General features: G+C 41.6%; 1 protein-coding gene across 1 annotated transcript in view; it reads right to left on the reverse strand.

The window, feature by feature from the left end:
* LOC122559324 (protein kinase C-binding protein NELL2-like) overlaps positions 1 to 18466 on the reverse strand; it is a 360484-nt gene that overhangs the window by 239605 nt on the left and 102413 nt on the right. The window contains exons 10-12 of the mRNA XM_087997004.1: positions 14309 to 14400; positions 8489 to 8591; positions 5680 to 5808 (exon numbers count right to left, since the gene is read on the reverse strand). Coding sequence (XP_087853130.1) covers positions 5680 to 5808; positions 8489 to 8591; positions 14309 to 14400 — 324 coding nt within the window. The remainder of the gene's footprint in view (positions 1 to 5679; positions 5809 to 8488; positions 8592 to 14308; positions 14401 to 18466) is intronic.

Below are 18466 nucleotides of genomic sequence, written 5' to 3' on the forward strand. Positions count from 1 at the left end.
GGCCTCTGCTCTTTGTAGTTTTTATAAATGTCTTGGATGAGGAGGTTGAGGGGTAGGTGAGTAAATTTGCAGATGACACAAAGGTTGGAGGTGCCGTTGATAGTATCAAGGGCTATTGTAGGCTGCAGTGCGACGTAGACAGGATGCAGAGCTGGGCTGAGAAATGGCAGATGGAGTTCAACCTGGACAAATGCGAATTGATGCTTTTTGGAAGGTCGAATTCGAATGCTGAATATAGGATTAAAGACAGGATTCTTGGCAGAGTGAAGTAACAGAGGGATCTTTGTGTTCAAGTGCATAGATCCCTCAAAGTTGCCACCCAAGTGGATAGGGTTGTTAAGAAAGTATATGTTATTTTGGCTTTCATTAACAGGGGTATTGAGTTTAAGAGCTGCGAGGTTTTGCTGCAGCTCTACAAAACTCTGATGAGACCACACTAGGAATATTGTATCCAGGTATAGCCACCCTATTAGGCTTTGTAGAGGGTGCTGCCTGGACTGGAGGGCTTCTCTTACAAATAGAGGTCAGAATTTTCTCTCTGGAGAGTAGGAGGAAGAGAGGTATTCTGATCAAGGTGTACAAGGCTTAGATACAGTCAATAGCCAGAGACTTTTCCCAGGGCAGGAATGACTAGCATGAGGGGGGTCATCATTTTAAGATATTAGGAGGAAGGTATAGATGAGACGTCAGAGGTAGGTTCTTTACGCAGAGAGTTGTGAATACATGGAATGCATTACCAGCGGTGGTGGTGGAAGCAGAGTCATTAGGGACATTTAAGCAACTGCTGGACATGCACATGAACAGCAGTGAATTGAGGGGTGCCTAGGTAAGGTTATTTTATTTTAGATTAGGATTAATCCTAGACACAACATCATGGGCTGAAGGGCCCATTCTGTGCTGTAATTTTCTATATTCTATGTTCTGAGTGATCAGGAAGGTTGATGAGGGTGGGGTGGTAGACATAGACCATGTAGATTTCAGTAAAGTCTTTGATAAGTTTCCTCACGGTAGGCTACTCTGGAAGGTTAGATCACAGAATTCAGGGCAAATTGGATACACAATTGGCTTGATGGTAGGAAGCAGAGGGTAATAGTGGAAGGATGCTTGTTGGACTGGAGGTCTGTGACTAGTGGAGTGCCTAAGAGTTTGGTTTGTTATTTGTTTGCTGTTTGTAATCTATATCATTGAATTGGATGAGAATGTACAAGGCATGATTAGTACGTTTGCTGATGACACTAAAATAGGCTGCATCGTGGACAGCGAGGAAGGTTATCAGAAGTTGCAGCAGGACTTGGATCAGCTAGGGAAGTGGATCGAGAAATGGCAAATGGAATTTTATATAGAAAAGTTTGAGGCCTTCCATTTTTGAAAATCAAGGCAGGAGTTTCATGGTGAATGATAGGACCTTAAGGAGTGTAGTGGAACAGAGGGACCATGGAGTTCAAGTGCACAGTTCTCTGAAAGTGGAGTCCCAGGTAGACAGGGCAATGAAGAAGGCTTGTGGCCTTCATCAGTCAGGGCACTGAGTATATAAGTTGGGAAGTTATGTTGCAGCTGTATAGGATGTTGGTGAGACCACACTGGAGAATTGTGTTCAGTTTTGGTCATCTTGCAATAGGAAGGATGTTCTTAAACTGGAAAGAGTACAGAAGAAATTTACAAGCATGTTGCCAGGCCTCAACGGTCTGAGTTTTAGGGAGAGCTTGGACTTTTTTTATTTAGAGCATAGGAGACTGAGGGAGGATCTTAGAGAAGTGTATAAGATCATGAGAGGCATGGAAGGGGTGAAAGCGCTCAGTCTTCAAGGATCAAGGACTAAAAGGCATCAGTTTAAGGTGAGAGGGGAAAGAATAAAAAAGGAATCTGAGAGGCAACATTTTTACACAGAGGGTGGTAGGCATATGGAATAAACTGCCAGCGGAGGTGGTTGAGGTGGGTTCATGAGCAACATTTAAAAGGCATTTGGACAAATCCATGGATAGGAAAGGTTTAAAAGGATATGGGCCAAGTGCAGGGAAATGGGGTTAGAGTGGATGGACATTTTGGTCCGTATGGACCAGTTTGGGCCAAAGGGCCTGTCTCCGTGCTGTAGGACTCTATGACACTAAAGGTCAAAGTTACTATACCCCTTAGAGAACAAGGCTGGTGAAATAATAACGGGGAGCTAGGAAATGGCAGAGGAGTTGAATAAATATTTTGCATCCGTTTTTATAATAGAAAACACTAATAGCAGTCTGAAAATAAAGAAGGGGCAAAAGGAGGAAAGCAAATAAATATAATACCCATCACTAGAGAAAAAATGCCAAAGAAACTAATGGGGCTAAAGACTAATACGTTGCCCGGACTTGATGGGATGCATCCTGGGATATTAAAAGAAGAGACAGTGGATGTATTGGCAAAAATGTTCAAATCCCAAAGCATAGGAAATATGCAAATACAACACCTTCACATATAAAGGGAAGACTAAAAAGGGTGACTACAGGCCTTTAGCTTAACATCTATTATTAAGAAGATGTTAATGTCTTGTTTAAAGGGTGCAATAGCAAAGTATTTAGAAATACATAATATGATCAAGCAGAGTCAGTATGGCTTCGCAAATGGTAAATCATTCCTAAAAAAAGTATTTGAACTCTTTGAGGAGGTAATGAGCAAGAGAGATAAACTGAAAGCAGTGGATGTCATAGACTTGGATTTTCAGAGGGTGTTTGATCAGGTACCACCCATTAGGCTACAAAAGGTAAGAGACCTTTCGTGTTGGGAGTAGTTTACTGGTTTGAATGGAGGATTGGCAAGATAATGAAAAATAGAGAATTGGGATAAAGAGACCATTTTCAGGATGGTAACTTGTAAACAATGGCACGCCACACAAATCAATCCTGGGGCCACAGTCATTTACAATATATATTAATGACTCAGACAATGAAATTGAATGTAAAATGACACAAAAATAAGTAGGAAGGTAATTGGCAAGGATAAAGAGTTTACAGAGGGATATAGGCAGGTTAAGTGAGTGGGCAAAAACTTGGTAGATGGGAATGATGCTGGAAGATGTGAGGTTATGCACTTTGGCAGAAAGAATAGAGGAGCTGAGCATTGTTTAAATGGAGGAAGACTGCAGAAAGCATCGAGGGATTTGGAAGTCCTTGTGCATACTTTACAAAATGTGACCATCCAGGTTCAGCTGGCAGTAGAGAAAGCAAATGGATGTAGGCCTTTATTTCAAAGGGAATGGAGTCTTAAAGGAGGAAGGTTTTGCTAAAACTATACAAGGCATGAATTACACCACAGCTGGAATACTGAGAAATGTTTTGAGACCCTTATCTAAGGAAAGATATAGTGACATTGGAGACAGTCCATAGAAAGTTCACGAAGCTGATATCAGGTATGGAGGGATTGTCTTTGGGCTCCTATTCACGGTCGTTTCAAAGAATGAGAGGCGACCTTAATGAAATATAAAAGATTCTTAGGGACTAGACAGGGTAGAGGCAGAAAGATCATTTCTCCTTGTGGGATAGTCTAAGACCAAAGAGCATAATCTCAGAATCTCAGGTTGCCCATTTAAGATAGAGATAATTAGGAATTGTTTCTCTCAGAGGGTAGTGAATCTGTGAAATTCTTTACAGCAGAGGGCCCTAGAGGTTTACCATAGAAAGCTGTCAAGCCTTAGTCATGAGGGATATTCAAGGCTGAGGTATAGATTTTTAATCAGTAAAAGAGTCAAGGGTATGGAGAAAAGACAGGAAAGTGGAGTTGAGGATGATCAGATCAGCCATGCTCTCATTGAATGGCAAGAGCAGACTCAAAGGGCTGAACAGCCTACTTCTGCAGTTACATTTTATGACCTAATGGGATGATAGGAGGAGAAAGAGTTGGAGAAGGTTCGGGATGGAATGACCAGAGAGCTTAGGGCTGAGAATGTTGAAGGTAAAACTACTAAGTTTGGATTGAAGGAAGTGGAGGATGCCCAAGAGACCAGAAGTGAGGGTCAGCATTCTTGGAGAACTGTAGAACATGGCAAAGGTTACAGAGATGGGACTGGAACAAATCCAGAGAGGGAATAAGTTTGAGAATTTTGAAACCTAATCATAGCTGGATCTGGAATCATCGTCACTTTTCAAGTATGGATCGGGCCTACACTGCGCCAGTTAATACAACCTCATCCCTACAGAATACCTCATTGCCTTTCAGCAGCTCCCCCTATGTCTGGTAAAGGAGAAACTTTCCATTTGATGAATAGAATCCTTGGAAATTCAAACCACTGCTCCATAACACAATTATACACCAATACAGTTAAACAAGCTACAGTTTTGTTGCTTATAGTCCACGTGTACTCCCTGGACTACAAAAATGCACATTTCCACAGTTGAGCAGAGTATCATTAAATTATTTATTCCCAATCTGCCAGTCTCACATACCCAATACAAAAAAAAATCAATCTGGCAATGTAGTCAGTAGAACATATGGTGGTGGTTGTTTAAATTGATTTACTATCAACATGAGGCTAACAATTACTCACTTACAAATTGTCTATTTTGGATTATACAGTTGACTCACGTATGAAAACTTACATCCAGTCAAATGAACTTTCAAGAAGTCTCGTGCAGTTGTTGCTTCACTCTTATCTATTGCAATATTGTACATTTCATTGTGACATCAGTATCTCAATAAAAGGATGTTGCAGCATCGAAATACTGGGGCAAGTTGTAATAAGGTGCGGCATTGTGGATTATCTACCTCTTACTGAAAATTGCTGATGTTTCATTTGCATTGATTTGAATATTAATATATTTTGTAACTCTTCCATCATGGCACGTTGGGCTGCATCACCAGTTTTATCGTGTGGTGGTAGTTTAAAATTGATCTGAAGATGCAAACATTCACTCTTAAGTGATGCCTTAAAAGTATGACTAATACAAATATTTTATATGGGACATATGCACCAGAGACCCGGTTTCAATTCCCGCCTCGGGCTACTGTGTGTGGAGTTTGCACATTCTCCCCGTGTCTGCGTGGGTTTCCTCCGGGTGCTCCGGTTTCCTCCCACAGTCCAAAGATGTGCAGATTAGGTGAATTGGCCACGCTAAATTGCCATAGTGTTAGTTGAAGGGGTAAATGTTGGGGAATGGGTCTGGGTGGGTTGCTCTTCGGCGGGGCGGTGTGGACTTGTTGGGCTGAAGGGCCTGTTTCTGCACTGTAAGTAATCTAATCTAATCTAATAAATCTCACTTACACTTGTTCTGTAACACAAATGTCGTCATCAGCATTTAAGATTGTACAAGTTTGCAACTTCCAGTGTGAATTTGGGGGCTTAACAGTTTTCAAAATTAAGATTGATGGAATCTTGTTAGGTAAGGAACTAGGCAACTGAAGTACAGAGGAACCGTGATTATCTAGCAGTCGATTAATCAAATTTCAGATTATCCGAACAAGATCGCAAGGTCCCAGTGCTTGGCTTACTGTGTTATCCGGCATTCGATTAACTGAACGAAATTCTCCCCACCCGTGTCCTTCGGATAACAGAGGTTCCTTTGTAGTGATGCAGATCAGCCATGATCTAACAAAGGCAAGCAGGCCAGATGGGCTGAATGGTTTACTCCTGACTCAGTGTTCCTGTTGTATCACTACGACAGATGAACATGGCCCTGGGTTTGGACAGACAGTAGATGTGTACATACTAACCTTCACAGTAGGCTTCATCGTCACGGAGAGGCACAAAACCACTTTTGCATTTGCAGATAGCACTAGCCTCCAAATTCACACATTCTGAATTCTCGACGCAGTTGGGGCCATCAGCACAAAAGTCATGACCTGTGTTGATAAAGAATGATTGGAGTGATTTTTTTAATTGATCAAGTTTTCCTTGTAATCTAATAGGAGTGGCAGGTAGTGTTCCTCAGCTTTGATATAGTACACAGCTATTTAGAAGGTCTGAGATCTAACTCTGCACTCAAAGGTGGATAATTTCATTATACATAGCATTTGTCTCTATGATTCTGTTTGGTGAGCACCATTCCATCAGTTCCCATCAGCTAAATTCATGCGTCAAGGAGTGTTTAGATGTGCATTGTGATGTTAAAAGCATCCAAGTCTATGGGTCAAATGGTAGAAAATAGGACTATAATTAGGATGGCACGGTGGCTCAGTGGTTTGCACTGCTGCCTCACAGCACCAGGTACCTGGGTTCAATTCTAACCTCAGGCAGCTCTCACTGTGAAGTTTGCATGTGTCTGTGTGGGTTTCTTCCCACAGCCCAAAGATGTGCAGGTTAGGGTGGATTGGCCATGTTAAATTGCCCGTAGTGTTCAGGGAACTGTAGGCTAGGTGGGTTAGCCATGGGAAATACTGGGTTACAGAGATAGGATGGAGGTTGAGTCTGGATTGAAATGTTCTTCGGAGGGATTGTATGGACTTGATGGGGCAAATGGCCTCCTTCCACACTGTAGCGATTCTATAATAATACTAAGGTGGTTGTTTTTGCATCAGCATTGATGCAATGAGCCGAAGGGCCTTTTTTCTGTGCTTAGCATGCTATGATTCTATAGAGTGTAGGTGCCGGTGTTGGACTGGGGTGGACAAAGTTAAAAATCACATGGCATCAGGCTATAGTCCAACAGGTTTATTTGGAAGCACTAGCTTTCAGAGCTACCTGACAAAGGAGCAGCGCTCCAAAAGTTTGTACTTCCAAATAAATCTGTTGGACTATAACCTGGTATTCTGGATTAGTGGTGCTGGAAGAGCACAGCAGTTCAGGCTGCATCCAAGGAGCTTCTTGGATGCTGCCTGAACTGCTGTGCTCTTCCAGCACCACTAATCCAGAATCTGGTTTCCAGCATCTGCAGTCATTGATTTTACCTCTTTTATAAGCTGGTATTGTGTGATTTTTAACTCTGACTCTAAAAAGATAAACCTGAAAATCATTAACAGCAAATTAAAGTGCTTTGGAGATAAAGGTGACTATCCTCTTAATGACTTTATTCAAGTTGGCTTCAATGTTTTTTTGGCCTGATCAGATGATTACCTGTTCATCATGAGCTACTTCAATTGCCAAAAGATGGAGATTCTTTTGAGTGGAATCAGTTTACAGAGTGACCGTCTCCATAGTTGGCAATGCCAACTGGAGCAGCCTTTGGTGACTGTGTGTGTGGAGTTTGCACATTCTCCCCGTGTCTGCGTGGGTTTCCTCACACAGTCCAAAGATGTGCAGGTCAGGTGAATTGGCCATGCTAAATTGCCCGTAGTGTTAGGTGCATTGGTTAGAGTGAAATGGGTCTGGGTGGGTTACTCTTCGGAGGGTCGGTGTGGACTGGTTGGGCCGAAGGACCCGTTTCCACACTGTAGGGAATCTAATCTAAAACAGTCGAGTAAATGAGGAGATTCTGGAGTTTGTCCCTGAGAGAACTTTTTCAGGGAGAGTGATTTACTGGAGAAATATTTTTCCATCTAGCTCCCCTCATTGATATCATCAATATCCTCTTGTCAGGAATAATGGGTCTGGAAATTTAATGGGCATTCACACCACTAGAATGATGCATTAACATCACTCCCTATTACAAATCCATAAAATATATATCCAGTTATCTGTGCAGTAAAATAGACAAGGCATGAGTTCCAATCCTTTGCAAATTACTGGATTATTTGTGCCTGTCCATCATTAGCCAAAAGCAATTCTTTTTCTTGCCATGGCATTCCCCAATGAGCTTAATGAAATTGTAGAACATCTGGTCCATTATTTGTTTTACGCAATAGCAAGTTACAGGAGCCAGTCCCTAATGTGACTCTTGGTTTTGGAGAAGCTCTGTTTTTCTTCTTACATTATTAATTCCTACTCTTGCTAAAGTCTACCATTCCTTGTGTGAAAACCAAGTGTGTAACCTCCTCCCTTTTGTAAGGTGCTCTTTAGTTTTCGGCAAGAGGAAGCTAGTTCAGTTTGGTCTTTGTTTATTCCTACTTCTGACTCATTTTGTCCAAGCCTCTAACTGACTTGGTTCAAAAAGGTGATTGGCCAATGGAGTGCTGTGACCTCCTACTCCATATCACGCAATGGATTAGCGTTTGGGTTAGATATAGCATGGTGCATGCATGACTTTGTGTTTAGGTTTTACCTTGCACAAGGAACAGAGATTTTTAATTCTCAGAAACATTGCACCACACAGTAACAGATCAAGTAAGCAGTACATTGTAAAGGTCATTGGATCCGAAACATTAATTCTGATTTTGCTTCACAGATATTGCCAGACCTGCTGAGCTTTTCCAGCAATTTTTGTTTTTGTTTCTGTTTAGGAATTGCATTGTGTTGCCCCTTCCCCCCAAAAGATGACCATTTCATGCAAAGCAGTTGTTCGTATTCACTGCATCTGGAGTTTAAGTGAAACAGTTGCTTGGAAAAGTTTGAGTAACCAATTCTTAAAGTGGAATAATTTGGATTTCACCCGTGCTACAATGATCCTGAGTCAGGTTTAAACTTTAATAAAAACCCTAAACAGTTTACCTCTGCAAACCTTGCAGCAGCTGTTTGTCAGGGAGATTTGGTTTGATCGTGAGCAGGGCAGCGAAGGACAGCTTGAATATTGAACACGTTGCATCAATTTGTCCTGTCAAGTGGTGCAGAAGATGTTAAGTAAACTCATTAAAGACTCACCACTTTGTCACTGTTTAAAAAAAAATCATTACTCCCTAAAGCAGACTTGTTATTGCATTGAACAGAATCATTTCATTACAAAAGATGACCATTTAAATTTAAATTTTGTGCCTTTAAATATTATATGTCTACTGTTTGTAATCGTACATTTTAATGCTCAGAGGTGTTAATGTTCAGGAAGACTACAGGACATTTTTGGCAACTCTAACCCTCATTTAACTTCTACTTATTATATCTGGAAATTGGGCTGGGAAAATAAATCAATGCTCTAGAACTGGAAATGTTTCCAACTCATTTTAACAATCTTGGACTAATTGGCTGAACAAAGTCAGGTTGTCTGTCCTGTTGTTTCATTCCCAATAGAAGTCATGTGAAGTTGCCCCAGTTTATTTTGTCAGGCATCTTCAATAGACTTGGACTGGATTGAGACCTAAACTTTTTCTCTATTTCACTCTTGAGATATAAATTGTATTTATCGCCCACCCCTTGACATACAAGAGACATCTTTCTCTCTTTGTAAATTTCTCTGACTTTCCTGACTTTATGCGGATCAGATGCCCCTTATAGAAAACACCCAATTGTCATTTCAACAATTTAAATGGCTTATATATTGATAGTTGGCCTTCAAAGTCATTTTTACCATCTGAATGTCAAATTGAAAGGATACCACCCTTCCATCCCACCCCAAATTCTTGAGGTTAAAGAACAAAGCATGATTAAAAAAAAGGTTTCATCTACTAATCAAGAATAATACAGGATTTTAGTTTAAGCATTAAACTTAGCTTATAATGCTTTTCTAAACATATCAAAGTAAATTTAGTTGAAACAGAAGTATAAGGGCAGCACAGTGGCTCAGTGGTTAGCACTGCTCCCTCACAGCACCAGGGACCCAGGTTCGATTCGGGCAACTGTCTGTGTGGAGTTTGTACATTCTCCCCGTGTCTGCGTGGGTTTCCTCTGTGTGCTCTAGTTTCCTCCCACAGTCCAAAGATGTGCAGGTCAGGTTAATTGGCCATGCTAGATTGCCCGTAGTGTTTGATGCATTAGTCAGAGGGAAATGGGTCTAGGTGGGTTACTCTTCAGAGCGTCGGTGTGGACTCGTTGGGCTGAAGGGCCTGTTTCCACACTGTAGGGAATCTAATCACAAATGAAAGAGAGGACTCGGATAGGAACATTAATCCCTAGTTGTAACAAGCACAGGCACTGCCAGTTCAATCTGTAAAAACAAGATGAAGTTCAGAAGAGACTGTTGCCCAATTGTTCAAGTATGCAAAGAGGTTTAATGACATGTTGTCTGAAAGGTTGGATGGAAAGTGTATACTGTACTTGGAAGTGTGTGCTAAAATAGGGCAAGGTCAGCATTGTTTCATCAAAGGCAGGTCATCCCTGACAAATTTTCTAGAATTCTTTGAGGAAGCAATGAGCAGGTTAGACCAAGGAGAACCAATGGATGTTATCTACCTGGACTTCAAGAGGGTCTTTGACAAAGTGCCGCACAGGAGGCAACTGAGTAAGATAAGGGCCCATGGTGTTAGAGGCAAGATTCTAGCATGGACAGAAGCCTGGCTGTCTGGCAGAAAGCAGAGAGTGGGGATAAAAGCATCCTTCTCAGGATGGCAGCCGGTAACAAGTGGTGTTCTGCAAGGCTGAGTGTTGGGACCACAACTTTTCACTTTATACATTAATGATCTAGATGAAGGAACTGATGGCATTCTGCCTACATTTGCAGATGATACAAAGATAGGAAGAGGGACATGTAGCATTGAGGAGGCAGGGAGGCTGCAGAAGGATTTGGACAGGTTAGACGTGGGCAAAGACGTGGCAGATGAAGAACAATGTGGGAAAGTGTGAGGTCATGCACTTTGGCAGGAAGAATAGAGGCATGGACTATTTTCTAAATGGGGAGAAAATTCAGAAGTCTGAAGTGCAAAGAGACTTGGGAGTTCTCGTCCAGGATTCTCTCAAGGTAAACTTGCAGGTTGAGTCAGTAGTTAGGAAGGCAAATGCAATGATGGTATTTATTTTGAGAGGAATTGAATATAAAAGTAGGGGTGTACTTCTGAGGCTCTATAAGGCTCTGGTCAGGCCACATTTGGAATAGTGTGTGCAGTTTTGGGCCCCATATCTCAGGAAGGATGCACTGGCCATGGAGCAGGTTCAGAGGAGGTTCACGAGACTGGTCCAAGGAATGAAAAGTTTAACATATGAGGAATGTTTGAGGATTCTGGGTCCATACTCAATGGAGTTTACAAGGATGAGGAGGGATCTAACTGAAACATATAGAATACTGAATAGCCTGGACAGGGTAGATGCTGGGAAAATGTTTCCATTGGTAGGAGAGACTGGGATCCAAGGGCCAAGCCTTAAAGCAAAGACCTTTTAGAATGGAGATAAGGAGAAACTTCTTCAGCCAGAGAGTGGTGAATCTATGGAATTCACTGCCATAGAAGACTATGGAGGCCAGGTCATTGAGTATATTTAAGACTGAGAAGGACAGGTTCTTGATTGTCAAGGGGATCAAGTGTTACAGGGAAAAAGTAGGAGAATGGGGCTGAGAAACGTATCAGCCATGATTGAATGGGTGAGCAGATTCGAAGAGCTGAATGTCCTAATTTCTGCTCCTGTGTCTTATGGTCTTATTCATCCTGGGATGAGATATAGTAACACAGATTTTATCCGTATTGGTGAGTTTTTCTGCAATGGCAAAAATAGTGGAAATGATTGGAAATCAAAATCCCACCTCCACCCCAAAAGAGGCATTTCCTAATTTGGCATTGTTGGGATTTGGGGCAAGGTCTTTTACTCACCCATGGGATGTAGGCACGACTGACTGAGTCAGCATTTACTGCCCCGTCCGTAGTTGCCTTTGAGCAGGTGGCAGTGAGCTGCCTTGTAGAACCCCTGGAGTCCCCGTGCTGTAAGTACAGGCAGCTGGCCATCAAAGTCATCAAATGCCTTCACTCAAGTCTGATTTTAGCATCCCCTTACTTTGGAACCCCGAGTGAGCAGATTAGACCTGGGCACTGAGGTTGCCCGTGGTGGACACTTACTGAATTGTTATCATAGGTACAAGGGAAAAAATTGCTGAGCAGAGACATGCATTGGAATGAGTTGATACTAAGTTGGCATGGGGCCTACGGAGGTTGATGAGGTTGGGTAGAGGGTCATGTGGCTATGACAGGCAGGGAGACAGGGAGAGGGCATGAGCTAGCACAGGTTCATGTAGATGGGTGATGGATGAGAGTTAGAGAGATAGGGTTCAGCTTCTAGTCTTTGTTTCTCTCAGTTAGCCTTTTAGTTCGCTCTCTGTGGCAGGTCTATCAGTCAGCCTGCCTCCAAGCCCCGAAAGCTTGATGGTTCTTTCAGGATCGCCCAACCCGGTGTCTAATCTAACCCAATCCCAGCAGACCGAACATCGGAAGCTATGTGGGTGGCTATATTTTTAAACGGTGGGATCGCAGAGCTGAGAATTCTTCAAACACTGAGCCTGGCCTGAGAGTGAATACCAGGGTGTTGTATTTTTGTGTTCACCTCCTCGTTATTGCAAACTATTGTGCTTTGTGTCTTAGAGGAAGGAAAGATCACAAACTAAGCTAAAATGGTGCTAGGATACTTCCAAAATGATATTCACTCAGTATTGCTGTGCAATACTATGCCCTTACAAGGTGTTGAGTGTGTTCAAACAAACAAACAAGGAGCAAGGATAGACCACTCAGTCTGCTCCACCAACCAACAAGATCAGGCTGATTGGATTTTAACCTCAACTCTACATTCCTTCATATCTTTCATTCCCTTGGTCAGCAAGAATCAATCTACTTCAGCCTTGAAAATATTTTAAGCATATTTTAATCTTGTTTCATTTCTGCCTCTACCTTAAAAATATTTAAAGATGTTGCATCCACTGCGGAGCTCTCGGTGATGGTACTTATTAGGAGTATATTTCGATTTGGAAAACAGAACACATCAAAATTTTCACAGCACAGCTTTAAGTAAGAAAGCTCAGTTCTTTCTAAATAGCCAGCTCGTTCCATCAGGTAATCTTTTTTTCTGGCAACAAATCCTGTAGCACAATGCTAGAAATGGGCCTGAATGCATCATAACTGCAGAAATGAACTATTGTGTTCCAGACTCCTAGGACTGGAAATCTCCTGTCAGTAAATAGCATTTGCCACCTGTCTCTTTTGTTTTGGTTGGATTAGCCCAGTTTATCTGAAATACTGGCACATCTCTTGTGGGACAGCTGGAATTTTCAGAAGCAGAGAAAATCTATTTTCCAATCTGATCCTTTTGAACTTTCTAGCCAGTGGCTGAGTGGGAGAGGCTTGAATCTGATACAATTTGAATTAAATTCCAATGCAATTTGCAGCTGAACTTTGTACACATATGAAGGTGAAGACAAAATTCAGCAACCAGAGTGGAATGGCAGAAACCTTCTTTTAAACAGACCATTATTAATGAAAAACTAGTAACTATAGTTAAGAATAAAATGAATTTTGAAACACTTGAGAAATAGTTGGTTATTAACAATGACTAAACATCTACAGATATGTGTCGAGAGTGTGGTGTGGGAAAAGCACAGCAGATCAGGCAGCATCCGAGGAGCAGGAGAATTGATGTTTTGGGCAAAAGCCCTTCATCAGGAATGAACCTCATTCCTGATGATGTGCTTTTGCCTAAAACATTGATTCTCCTGCTCCTCGGATGTTGTCCGACCTTCTGTCCTTTTCTAGCACCACACTCTCGACTCTGATCTCCAGCATCCGCAGTCCTCACTTTCTCTTATCTACAGATCTGCCGAAAAGTAAATCCTGAACATAATTTTATCTTTGTCTAACTGAGACTAAAATCATGGAAGTCGATGAGCATAATCCTCATTTCCACTGATAAGTTGTTTTACCAATGTTCAGGATTATTAAAATGATGAATGTGAACATAATCTCCATCAGCTACATTACCTTCCCAATTTTTCCCATATTTAGCTCAGCAAAAATTAGCAACAGCAAACCAGAAGAGAAAGTTTCAGTTTCAAATGGACTCCAGTGATCTCTACCAATAAAGAAGGTGAAAGAAGCAAATCCCAGCACACTGAGAAAATTAGGGCTGCCTTCTTACAACCCTCCATTACTAATTCCTCAAACACATATTCCACAGGACTAACACTTACATTTTTAACTATTTTCTTTTTTAAATATATGAAGAAACTTTTTCTGCTTTAATTGTTTTGTCTAACTTTCTTGCATATTTTAATTTTTCCCTCCTTGTTAATCTTTTGCAATTATTTGCCGTTTTTTATACTCTATTCAATCTTCGGACCTGCCATCCATCTTTGTAGAATTATATGTCGTTTCTTTGAGTACGTTACTATGTTTGACATTTGTTTTGTTAACCATGGATGGCAGGTCCGTCCTTTAGTATTTTTCTGATGTATCTATTCTAACTGATCCTTCATTGTCAAAATCCTAGAATTGCCTACTTGATACTATTGGTGGGTTGTTCATTGCCAAAGCCTGCCGCAATTATCATGACAATAGAACCATGTCTCCCATATTCTGAAAGCCAACTAAAAAAAAAAAATTTGCAAATTGGAAAACGCATCAAATTCTTGCATTTGCGCACTGAAGTTTGCATTTAGAATTAAGTTGATTTGTATGACATTTAATCAATTCTTACCTTACACTCCAAGATAGAGCACTCTCCTGATGCTTTCCATTCTGTCACCCTCTGCCCATTATAGTAAAGCTTGTTACCAAGGACACATACAGCTGATAAGAAAGAAAGCAGAGTATTTCAGCTTCTATCAAAGCAATCAATCTTACTCAGAAAGAAAGTAGGGTGAATAACAAGCATTTGTTAGGTTCCAAGCAACGTGCAACAGCTCAGTGCAAGTGATACCCTGCTGAAAATAAGTTCATTAAAAGTTAACTTTTCTATCTCTCCTAAAGGTCTGGGCTCAGTCCAGGAATACAACCATCCACCAGTCCCATGTCAAAGAAGCTGGATACAAAGTCAGGTGGCAAAACTCTTAAGTAAATACATCACAAATTCCCTCAATACTCAACATTAAGTAACAACTTGATGTAGGGATCCAACATGAACTGGGACCTGTATTGTCTCTGAGGCCAGGAATCAGGAGTTGGAATTTCTGCTGACTCCTGAACATACCTCAAAGCAAGTCAGTCACAGAACAGAGATTTTCATGGAGGCTTCTTAATTGGCATGGAGACAGGTTTCCTGTTCAGTTAAGGGTATTAGACAGGTCTCCAATGTGGAGGTGACTATTCGAAGCTGAGAATGTGTTGCTGGAACAGCGCAGCAGGTCAGGCAGCATCCAGGGAACAGGAGAATCGACGTTTCGGGCATAAGCCCTTCTTCAGGAATCCGGACTCCGTGACTATTCGAAGCCTACCATCCCAACAGGAGGAAGGTACAGTTATATAAATGAAGGAAAGAACTATTGATGTTGAAATCTGAAACAAAAAACAGAAATGGCTGGGGAAACTCAATAGGTATAACAGCATCTGCGGAGAGAGAAACAGATTAATGTCTTCCAGTGACCCTGCTTCAGAACTCTGCTTTCTCTCTATACATGCTTGCAGACTTGTTGAGCTTCTCTGGCAATTTCTTTATTGTTTTATCATAGAATCCCTACAGCATGGAAGCCAGCCATTCAGCCCATCGAGTCCATATCAACCCTCTGAGAAGCATCCCACCCAAACTCATCCCCAATCCTATCCCTGCATTTTCCATGGCCAATCCACCTAACCTGTACAGTTTTGGACTGTGGGAGGAAACCCACACAAACACAGGGAGAATGTGTAAACTCCACATGGACAGTCATTTGAGTGCGGAATTGAACCCAAGTCTCTGGCATTTTCAGGCAGCAGAGCTAACCACTGACAAGGTATTTCAACACGGAGGGGACATCTCACTGGCATTTTCTGAAACACCACACTCACCTGTGTGGTTATGAAGGGATGGAATGTGCTGTGCTCACATTCAAGGGGGCAAACAAGGCCTCAAGGGTTCTCCTAGAGTGTAGGTGCCCCAACAGATGTTGGACGCCAACCTCAAGGTGGTTAAACCGGCCATTGCAGGAGTCCGGAAAATCCTAAACTGTCTCTTTCGATTGGCCCCAGGTAGGCCCTTAAAGAGCCTGACTGATTCTTTGCTACCTCTGTAAAGATGGAGAATAGTAGCAGGGGACAAGCATGTTGACTCACCCCCACCATCTCCATTCCAATCCTCAGCAGGGTTTGGAAATGCAGCATGCGATGTTTGTAAGTCCTTCAGATGCCAGTTGGAATTGCTGTCTGGTGACTCGACACCATTTTGATACATGGGCGTAAGATGGAATCTTTAGAATATTAATTAGAAGCTATTCTTGGCTGTTCTTGAAGGTATGTCAAGCAACATTTTACTCTTAATTGCTTTTCTTTATAATTTCATTTCAGATATCACAAAATGTCATTTTTTTAAAAAAGTCTGGTGCTGCTGAATCATAGTATTCACAGGAACAAGGGTCAAGTAGGTGGATGAGGAGGAAAAGCAATATTTTTAAAGTTCCCATAGGCTCATAATGGAAGTGCCTTATGGAGACAGAGTGGAAGAAGTTGGCACAGTGGCTCAGCAGTCAGCACTGCTCCCTCACAGCACCAGGGACCCCGTTTCAATTCCACCCTCAGACGACTGTCTGTGTGGGTTTGCTCCAGTTTCCTCCCACAATCCAAAGATGTGCAGGCTAGGTGGATTAACCATGGGATTACCAGGATAAGATGAGTGGGTGGGGTGCTGTTTGGAAGATCAGTATGGACTTGATGTGCTGAATGGCCTTCTTCCATACTCTAGAAATTCTACATTGTGTATCGCAACAAATATGGATCTACTCAATTCAAAAGCAGTTCCAAAATAGCATAGGAAAGAAACTAGCATTTGTAAAACGAATAGCTCTCACAGTGAATTAATTTATGGTTGGAATACTGCCACTAAAAGATTCCCTCCAAACCATTCATCATCCTGAAATACATCGCCATTCCTTCAGTGTCGCTGGGTCAAAACCTCGGAATTCCCTCCCTAAGGGCATTGTGGGTCTACCCACAGCACATGGACTGCAGCGGTTCAAGAAGGCTCTCAAGGGGCAACTAGGGACAGGCAATAAATGCTGGACCCAGCTAGTAACACCCATATCCCAGAAGGGAATTTTAAAAATCCAATGTATTCATAATTTGGGAGCCAGGAAGCAAGCTCGGAGCCTTACACTTTGCACCTGTTATGAAATCAATCTCCCTAAAAGCCTGGATTTAAGATCTCTGTTACAGGATGGAGGTAACTTAAGAGATACAGTCAGCTGTCACTTAGTTTTACTATCTGACATTAATAGCAATCCATTCTACAAATAGCTAGAAATGTCATATTTTTCAGCATTCTAGAGTGGAATGACAACTGTTGAACACTCACACTCACTTATCTATTGCTTATTAACATCATTGAGTCAATATAAGGAGGAGGTAGACAGATTTTTAATTAGTGATAGATTAAAGGGTTATGGGGAGCAGGCAGGAAAGTAACTGGAGGCTGTATTGAGATCAGCCATGTCCAAATTCAATGGTGGAGCAGGCTCAAGACACTGAATGGCCTGCTCCAGATTTTAGTTCTTACATTTTTATATTCCCCTCCTTCATAGATGAGTAAAACCCAGGGGAAACTATCAGGTCAAACACAGCAAAGTAAACTGTGGGACCATGAAACAAGCTGTTTTATTCAAAACCTGCCAAAAGAATTATTTTTTAGAAATACCTTCAACTTGCTGATCAGGAGAAATAATAGGCACACTTAGCAAGGGGGTGAAAGATTATTGGGGATATGCAGGAGTTGAGGTCAAAATAGATCAACAGTGATCTTGTTGAATGGCAGAGCACGCTTGAAGGGCTGAATGGCCTCCTGTTCCTTGGTTATAGGAAGCAGACACTGTAATATGCCAAATCAGCTTACATTAAGTAATAAATTATAAGACAGCAAAGAGAGAAATTAGGAAAGTTGATTTTATAGAGAATAGAGGCATTTGCATTGATATATCAACTTTCAGATCCTCATGAAGTGACTTACAGCCAAATTAAATACATTTGAAGCATAGTCACTGTTGTAATGTAATATGGCATAAAGGAGTGTGGCATCTTTTAAGGGCTACATCAAACCCCTCAGTGCCTCATTGCCCAAATTTGTAGAACAAGTGAACAGCCTGCGTGTTTCTGCTGGATGTGCTGGTATCCATTTAAATATCAGCTTGGGAGTAGAAAGCAATTAGGTTACACAAGGATCCCACCAGACAATTAAAGAATAGTCACCCAGTTTTCAGATACAAGATGGAAGTCAGGAGTTGAAATAAACTTCATCCACTCGTATTGAAAAAATAACAAAAATAACAATACTTCACATCACAGATAGGTATGCAACAAATTTAAGATTAAAAAATCACTAGAGAAACTCAGCAGGTCTGGCAGCTTCTGTGGAGAGAAAGCAGAGTTAATATTTCAAGTCCAGTGACCCTTCTTCAGAACACATATTTAAGACACTGGTAGCATTGTAATCTATAATTAATTTGAAGGTAAGAAATGTGGGTCTAAAACTATTGTCTCAGACTTAAATAAAGTCTGGGGTGGCACAGTGGCTCAGTGGTTAGCACTGCTGCCTCACAGCACCAGAGACCCGGGTTCAATTCCTGCATCAGGTAACTGTCTGTGTGGAGTTTGCACATTCTCCCAGTGTCTGCATGGGTTTCCTCCGGGGGCTCCGGTTTCCTCCCACAGTCCAAAGATGTGCAAGTAAGGTGAA

Source organism: Chiloscyllium plagiosum, unplaced genomic scaffold, assembly GCF_037043375.1.
Source record: "Chiloscyllium plagiosum isolate Xiang-an unplaced genomic scaffold, Cpla_swu_hap1 HiC_scaffold_19, whole genome shotgun sequence".
Classification (NCBI taxonomy): Eukaryota; Metazoa; Chordata; class Chondrichthyes; order Orectolobiformes; family Hemiscylliidae; genus Chiloscyllium; species Chiloscyllium plagiosum.